Below are 9091 nucleotides of genomic sequence, written 5' to 3'. Positions count from 1 at the left end.
CAAAATATCATATATCATATTGGTCTATCTTTGATAATACGTGCTTACTTTGTGTCTTGCTGTACACTGTTGTGTTTGTTTTCCTTGTGTAAGTGCATGTAATTATGTATGAATTTTCTCTAATTATGAACTTATGAATTTTCTGTATATGTGCAACTGCAGCATCAACTCTTGTCAGTTAATAAGGCATTTTCTTTTACTTAATCACTTTAAATTATCATTACCTCCAAACATTATATTCCTTTCATACAATTTTTTTTCTTTTCTCTTAGGATGTATTCAGTCTTACTTACGCAACTCATTTCTAATAGAAAATGACCAGCATGAAGGTCAGATGGACTTTGAACACTCTTGTTTTAAATTGAAATGTATATGTTGCAATTTTGCAAGTAAGTATTACCAGAGTGAATACATCTTTGTAAGACATGTTTTAAAAGATATAGTTTATATCTCACTGACATTTTATCAGTTTTATGATTTGAAACAAGGTATCTATTACAAGATCATTTATAGCTGGGTTTTTTTTTTCAGTATTATTTACTCTCAATTTCCAAAAAGGTTTTTTACTTGAAATAAACAAATGATTTACCATTACATTTCTGATTAACCAATATAAGGCTTAATGCATTCTTCTGAAATTTTCATACACAGAGAATAGAATCTTGTCTTTGAAGGTTAAAATAATGATAGCACAATGTGCTGAAAAATATTCATTTGTTATTGGATGTCAATGAACAAAATAATTTTGCAGAATAATAAATCATTACATACCATTCCTAATGGAGTGTTACACAATGATCATCAAGTTCTGACCCAATACACAAGTGTTCATTGTCAGATTATATAGATACAAAACCTCTTTTCTGGTTACAAACACCTTGATGATTCCAATACATCCTGTGCTAAACCATTAGGTAACTGTACAAGAAGACTGCACATTCTCTAACTGAACTGCAATGTAGTAATTGTTGGAGAGAGAAGAGGAAACAAATGCTTTACACCAACCTCATTATAGTACCCTTGAGTTAACCAAGCAAGGTATATATCTTTTTTTTTCTTTTTTTTACAGAATGTTACAATGCCATATAGCTAACTGATAATAACAAGCTCTCCAAGGTGCATCAGCAAAAGGTACACCTAGAACTCTCAAAAAAATTATATCCATGAAATGTTGTGCAATATCTCTCTACATTTAATTATCATTCACCCCCTAAAGATTTCTTTAATAAAAAAGGAGTATCAAATAACACCCAAAATAGTTTATTCCTGTAAACTCATGTGGGTGATTTATATTGAGTAACAACTTTAGACACAAATCTTTGGTTGAAAAGTTACCTACAGACACTCATAATGACATTTTAGCAGTCAAAATAAAATCTTTTGGATACCAATAATCATTTAAAAATAAAAAGTGTTCCTCATTAAAAGGCACAACAGAGTAAAAACTATATATGAAACATTGAGGTTATAGTGTAGTGACATGTATCCATCATTTGAGCAAGTAATCAAAAGATAACCCCCCTCCCAATACATATACAGTATATATACATTATGTATATATAGTGTATATATACAACCACACAAACCTTACACACAACCATACATGCCGTCAGCCATTCACCAATACAAATAATGACCAAGTAACTGTCCAAGGTGAACTTCAGGATACATAGGATCACTTCAGCAAACCTTACTCCATGGTTTCCAAGGATCTTCCAGAACAGACATTTCATTTCCTGTCTTCCATTTTAACAACCTCTCGCTGTTTTGCATACTATGAACAAATTACTTGGAACATTTACAAATTACCGCTGTCACAGACAACCAACTAAGAACTGGTGGCTCTTGTAAAACACTACAAAAGTACAACTTTTGGTGTTTTTCCTTTCATGCAACATGAAACAAACAGGCCATTTGTAGCACCGCAGCTATCATCCTTCTGGGTTTCTTCTGAGGTGTGTGCCACTAGACTAGATTAGGTATTGACAGCCTTGGTAGGTGGCTGAATACCTTTGCTTATTCTCCTGGTGCATGCTTTTGCATCATATGTTACTTCACATATGAATTTATTTTCCCAGTGTCCTTAATTGTAGCCAGCTTACCAGATAAGCAGCATCAAATTAAGACCAAGAAAAAAATCCAAAAGAAATTCACATGATAAATGACAATCACAAGTCAATCCCTTCTATTCCTTTTTAGAAACCCTACAAGAGAAGACACTTTTCAAAGATTCCTTTTGACAATGATGGCATACTTATAATAGGTGCTACAAAGCACAAGATCAAGTCTGCTTCAAATGCTGCAGTCTTCACTTAACTTGAAAAAAATGAAGAGCAACTGAAACAGGTACCACTCAATGTAATCAACCAATAACCAAATTTTATATAAAACATTATTTCTTGCTCAACTAGACAATCACTAGCCCATAAGCAAAGACTTACAAGCAGGTGTTCAGTTTTGGACAATACACCTAAACCTTCTAGTAGAAAAGTGTCTTAACAAGTTCCAACCTAGAATTTATCATGCCAATATTTACAAATCAAGATAACCTTAATATTACAAAAAAGTATGGACACAGAAGGTGCACACACAGTAACAGAAGTAAACCACATGTTGTTAATATCAACTAATATTCAAGTGACCAAGAGATTACTCCATGTCATTCTATACGCTTCATTCTATAAGAACTGTAACTGAACAGGCTTAGGATCCCCCTCTAACAGATATAGTCTATAAAACAGAGTATGGTAAGGTATGTCACATTAACACAAAGGATAACAAGTTGTGGTGTTAGATCAGAAGCAACTGACCAATACGCTCTGCAGCTAAACATGATAATACTGATGTACCATGCATAGTAATAAGTGTACAAAACTATGTACCATGCATAATCTGCAGGGAACAAGTGTAAAGAAAAAATGAAGAAAAAGAAGAAAAAAATCTTTGTGTATAAGACTATTATAGCTGGTCTTACCATAAGCACATGAAATTACCCAATGAAATGTCATATTCACAAATACTCCAAAGCAAGATTTCAATTCCGTAAGGCAAAAACTTGGTGTTGTATTATCAGTGAAAGTTTACAAGATGCCAGACTTTAAGTAATTTAAAACAAACATGATTTCAAAGACACTACTATCTAAAACACACTTTAGTCAATGCTTTTCTCCAAACACTGTATTTACTGAATTAATCTTTTTTTCTCTCACCAGTCTTCCAAGTGTCCTGAAATTGGGACAGAATATCTATGCAATGCAGCTTACAAACTGAAAGTCAAAGCAATGAAGCATTAATGCCTTGGATGATTTGCCAACCACGATGTTGCTCAAGAGCCTAAAGAGGAGCCCTACCTCCATTGGTTCCCAAAAAACTGCAAATTACAAAGAGCATGTAGGATGTATCTGGGTAAAAATGAAACACCTATACATTACGTTCTTATAAAAAAATATTAATAATAATAATATAATAAAGATAACTGTAAAATGAAACAGAAACAAAAACAACACAATGAAAGGATTTTCAGATCCTTGCAATAGTTTTCCCCAGGCACATTTGAATGAGACACTACAATCCTGCCACACATACTTCAAAAGTATAAATGTACTACATGTAAGGACGAGACAGATCAGCATTATTTACCAAGCTTTCCATTGATCCTTTTGCTTCATTGATATGTCCTTTTCATGAAAAATATATGATTCACCATAAAATACCTTTCCAATATAAAAAAATATGGTGGACAATACTAATCACAATGAATGCTTCATAAGTCAGGAGCAAAACAAATAAACTTCTCAGGGATCCATATACTCAAAATTAATCAATCACTGCTGGTTCTCATACAATATTCTCAAAGAACAACAATATAGGGGAAAAAAAAAGTTAAAAGAAAAAAAAAAAAGAAAGAAAAGAAAAAAAGTATTTAACATGGTGTCATTACAATCAATTCCCCCCTAAAAAAAGTTTCTAAAGAGTACACAATACAGCCATCTCCTCATCCAGCCATCCTTGCCTAGGACAGACAGACTAAGCTACGAGCCTCTCTGTTACCTCGCTGGATATCAGCTCGGGCACTGAATAAGACGAGGGGAGAGCAAGGAGGGAAGAACCTTCGACCCATTAAGCACAAATGAGCCCTCATAGTCTTCTCTTATCACAATACCTGGGAGCTCATGTTAACATGTCAAAATATCATTCTCTACGACATATTCCATCTAACATGACAAACTCCCGTGTGCACCTGACATCTCCCAAATGCTTTCACGACCAAACAACAAACTCAGATATATATATATAAATATTCACATTTTCAACTTAGTGTACTGCACAAAAAACAATTAAGTTGTGTTTGGTCTCTGTTTTTTTCACTACCCCTAAATGCACCTAATAAAAAGGAAAAAAATAACAAAAATAACAATAACGATAATAATAATAGTAATGAATATCATTATCATCATTATCATCATTAATAACTAATAATAATAAAAAAATATCTAACAATTCTATTGCAGAATCAAGACTTTAATAAACAAAATCTTTTCATTAAGTTCACAGTGTGTGGTACACGGGCTGTGCCTGAGTGTGGGAGAATCATGGGTGTTATCTAGTTGCTGTTGTGATCGTAGGGGGATGCATTACACGCAGAGTGTCTTGACCTGAAACACTGCCTCCCACGCCATTTCGGCCCGAAGCCATTGACACAGAAAGACCATTTCGCACCCGTGTTAGGTGATCTTCTATTAAACTGGTTATTTCATCTTTGTCAATCTGGAAAAAGATAAGACATTGTTAAATTCTAGTCCAACATAAACAGAATACCTACAACAGAGAAACATAGACAACGCAAAACAAACCTTTGCACATTCCTTATTCGCTATGCAGAAATGCTATGCAGCGAGTCTCTTCAGATATTTCCTTTTAATTCTCCAAATAAAATAAAAGCTGATGGAAAACCTATCTAATAAGAAGAGCAAAGACCTTTAATAAAGTTCATATGGCCTAATGTAACTGAATGCTCTTTACTTTTTGCATATGTAATAATAAGATATAAACAACTTTCCTGCTCATAACATTAGACAATCTATACTACATCACTGCCTCAAGCTCCTGGTTACCAAACCATAGACTATATATGGCTTTTTTGATGAAATGCCTCTTCAAGGGAAGACATGAAGAGTGTAAGTGTTATGGTTAGCATTAGTATAATTGTGTATATGCCCATGTGAGCTGCCAGATATTCACACACTGTTTTTCTACCTCTTCTTTTATTTGAATGATATGCAGTAAATGTAAACCAATACATCTGGTACTGTCTGACATATTTTGTGAGATCCTCCTTATTTTATTGTTTTCATAAGTTCTTTCTATAATTTATACCTAAAACTTTAATTCTTATTATTATATTTGTGTTTTACTTCCATACTGAACCTTTTCACAAACACTACCAATTTTCATGCATATACAAGCAGTAACCTGTTTTAGCTCTGACACTTCCCTATGCAGGAGATACTTGACTAGGGTGAGAGGCAGGGCAGAGGTAATGCAGTTCTAAGAAATGAACGGTTTATAAAGACAAAAAAAAATCAAGTAGTAGTTAGCATTTCAATGCTTCTGCAACAAAAATTCTATGAAAAAAAGGATCTCTGTACAAGACCTTTACTTACTTGGCTAATAAAACCATATCTGACAAGCTCGTCAGTAAGTGCAGCGGCTCCTTCCCCGTCTTCTACCACACAAGAGAGCTGCCGATTCATCTTGTCTTCTAAACGTAATGAGATGGTCATCTAGAAAACAAAAAGGGTAGTTAATACCTGGGACTAGAAACCAAACAATATATAATGGTTTCTCTACTGAAATCACCATGAAACTTGACCTGAGAAACAATTCTGCACACAGAGAATCAAATTAAAAAGCTGGTCATTACTTTTAGTGTTATATTCAGCTATAGAGTACTCCTGAAACAAGAACATTATTCATGTGACATCTGCAAATCACAAACAGTTCCTTCCTGACTTATGATTTTTTTAATTTTGATAATATTATAGATATGCATTCAGCAGGATCCATGAACTTGAATTCTAAGTTTTAAACATTTCCTAATTTAGCAAATGCAGTATGATACTCCCTCATGATGCCTGGCAGTGGCAACAAGCTGCAGCTCCCAATCAGTCATGCCATCAGATCACAAGGGTAAACAAACAATATTCTACAGCCAGCAATTCTTTTCCCTCCATAATATTCGACAATTTATAGTAATGAAGATTTTGTATTTGATGATTTTCCTCAAACATAGGCTAAATTAACTATCCTGAGCACATTTAAGATAATTAGGCTTCGTTATGAAGTTGCATTAAATGCCATTTCAGCTGTAATATTCTCTTGCAAGTGACTTACTAATACCAAAGTTTCCTCAGATCTTCAAAGTTTATACATATATATATATATATATATATATATATATATATATATACACACACACACATATACACACACCTTACCAATAATACAACACACACTTATACTTACAAACAAACCATGTCCATTTTCATTAGGCTTAATGTTGCACATCATGTTTATAACTTTACGGGTCTCCATCTGTGCCACCTCCTGGGCATCCGATGCAACGGGATCAACTGCCTCTGGGGAAATGGCTCGAGGTCGGGACGGAGGTGGCTGCTGAAGCTTGAAGGCCGTTAGAGGGTAAATACCATACCTGGAAAAGAATGACATGTTATCTATAATACAGTCATAAACATAAATCTTATTTCTTGGGGGGGAGAAAAAACAACAAAAAAAAACCAACAGATCTCTCATCATTCCTATTCTAATGAACACAAACATGAACATAGTAATATGTGCACAAAGATGAAAAAACATGGTGTTTCAAGTCAGACTAGCCTCCACACAAAATACTAGAAATGAAGAGCTTTTACCATCTGACAACATGCTTAGGTTGACTTATAAGGGCAAAGTTTTTTCTCCATTATTATTACAGCCGTGTTTCGTTCCAATCTCTAATGCTTTGGATGCGTAGTCCAGAACTAAAGCATTCTTCTACAGTCTTTCCAATACACCCAAATTACTACTTTAGTACCGCACATCACTTACGCGACAACCTGAGGAAAATATCCCCCACACTCACCTAACATCTTCCATGAACTTCTCGAGCTTCTCTAGGACTGGGATATCCTTCATCCTAAAATGCGCCGGGTCACGATCCCTGTGTTTAATCTCAGCCAAGATGCTGTCCTGATGGTACTGGTGCTGCAGCATTTCTTCTACACAGTTGTCAATGTTCTTGTTGGCTGTGGAATAAGAGGGAAAATACATGGATAATATTCCACCGCCAATCTCAATATATTCTGGGAAGTTTATTGAGGTAGGGACGTACTTGACAGGTTGATGGTGATTGATATTACACTGAATGGGTGGTGACGATGATGGGCTACTCCTATCCGCATCATAAGAAACCGCTCAGTCTGCAGGGTATGCCTGTATGCACGGTGATGCGCCAGAGCACTTGGAGTGGGACATTCCGTTTGATGTAGTGGACTCCCACACCCAGTGTCTGTCCATTGCCACAAATCTCCAGTTTAAAATTCTCAGGAATTTTTTTTCACCCATCAGCATTGGGTTAATCAGACATGTATTTAACCCCTCAATGACGGTATCAGAAATCTCTCGGTGTCACTGATTCTGGTGACTTCTAGCAACCATCCTGTTGTCTGGCCTGGGATTAGTGGAACTACCCGCTCAACTCGCTTTAGCATGTAATGATGCCTATAGTCATACCCATCATGATGAGTTGATTTGTTATGATAGCTATAGGCATGCCCCAGCAGTAAGAGGATAACTAATCACCACCCATACTGTCTAGTATCTTTACCCCAGAAAAGAAAAAGAAAAAGAAAAAGAAAAAGAAAAAGAAAAAGATGGACAAATAAAGAAAAAAAAAAGAAAGAGAAAGAAATAAGAAAAAAAGAAAAGAAAGAAAGAGAAAGAGAAAGAGAAAGAGAAAGAAAAAGAAAATGAAAAAGAAAAAAAAGAAAAAAGGAAAATGGAAAAGAAAAAACAAAAAGAAAGAGAAAGAAAGAAGAAAACAAGAAAAAAGAAAGAAAGAAGAAAGAAGAAAGAAGAAAAAAGAAAGACCAACACTGCCTTGTAACTTTTCCTCAGTAAGGAGGAGGAGGAGGAGGAGGAGGAGGAGGAGTATACATAGGTGGTAGTCAGAAGATGAGCACCACAAGATAGAGATAAAGACATCATGTAATTCAGTCAACGTGAGAAGACAACAGCAAAAAAGGAGAAACTACAAGGAATGAGAAGAAAATACGGTGTTATATTGACAAATTGACATAAAAGAAGTCAGTAAGTAAACTCACACTTCTTTGGGTTGTGTATGAGAGAGTGAGCAGCAAGCAACTTCAAGGAGTGGACCTCAAACAAGACTTTGTGGAAAAGTAACTCTGTGGTGTGAGGTCGTTTATTATGGTCTGCAATCAGGCACTGCCGAATGAAGTCCCGCTGGGACTCGTGTTCAAGGGAATGTATAGTTTTTTGCACCTGAAAGAAGAAAAAATAAAATGAAGATAACCTCTGGATACTCATCATATATCTCCTATAAATATCATGCAGATAAACAAGACTCTAAAAAAGTGTAAGTTATAGGCAATGTCATAAAATTTAATAATGTTTAAACACTTTGATCCTGCAGTACTGTAAAGACTTAAAATTTTGCTACATCAAGTGAAATTATATCTCTACATTGTCTGTTTTCATTAAGTTATTATCTACCCTTCTGATTTTGCCATATTCTCTGCCAAACTTAGTACTTTTAGTTTCATATCATAATTCAGATGGGACAAGGAGGGAGCCAAAAAAGAAGAAAAAAAGAGAATACAAAATATTTACAAAATCTTTACAGTTAAAAGTCTTCTGATATTTTCTTAAAACCTCTAAAAACTTTTTACATCCACTGCATAATAGCAATATAATCCTCGCAAAGGTCCGTCATCTCCCTCACCTGCTCCTGCGTAACAATATTGCCTGAGTCTCCATTGCCTGGTATCTCAAGGGCAGCCATCTCTAAAGC

At 35.0% G+C, this 9091-nt stretch overlaps 1 protein-coding gene across 1 annotated transcript in view; it reads right to left on the bottom strand.

Moving 5' to 3' along the window:
- Window positions 1–697: 697 nt before the first annotated feature.
- Window positions 698–9091, bottom strand: part of LOC125041130 (nuclear receptor-binding protein homolog) — a 67766-nt gene continuing 59372 nt past the window's right edge. Inside the window, exons 7-12 of the mRNA XM_047635908.1 lie at window positions 9023–9091; window positions 8382–8562; window positions 7142–7304; window positions 6526–6712; window positions 5664–5783; window positions 698–4767 (exon numbers count right to left, since the gene is read on the bottom strand). The exon at window positions 9023–9091 is cut by the window's right edge and continues 50 nt beyond it. Of these exons, the coding sequence (XP_047491864.1) occupies window positions 4600–4767; window positions 5664–5783; window positions 6526–6712; window positions 7142–7304; window positions 8382–8562; window positions 9023–9091 (888 nt within the window). The 3' untranslated portion in view covers window positions 698–4599. The remainder of the gene's footprint in view (window positions 4768–5663; window positions 5784–6525; window positions 6713–7141; window positions 7305–8381; window positions 8563–9022) is intronic.

Source organism: Penaeus chinensis, chromosome 30 (assembly GCF_019202785.1).
Source record: "Penaeus chinensis breed Huanghai No. 1 chromosome 30, ASM1920278v2, whole genome shotgun sequence".
NCBI classification, from domain to species: Eukaryota; Metazoa; Arthropoda; class Malacostraca; order Decapoda; family Penaeidae; genus Penaeus; species Penaeus chinensis.
This window is presented reverse-complemented; position numbering and strand designations above follow the sequence as displayed.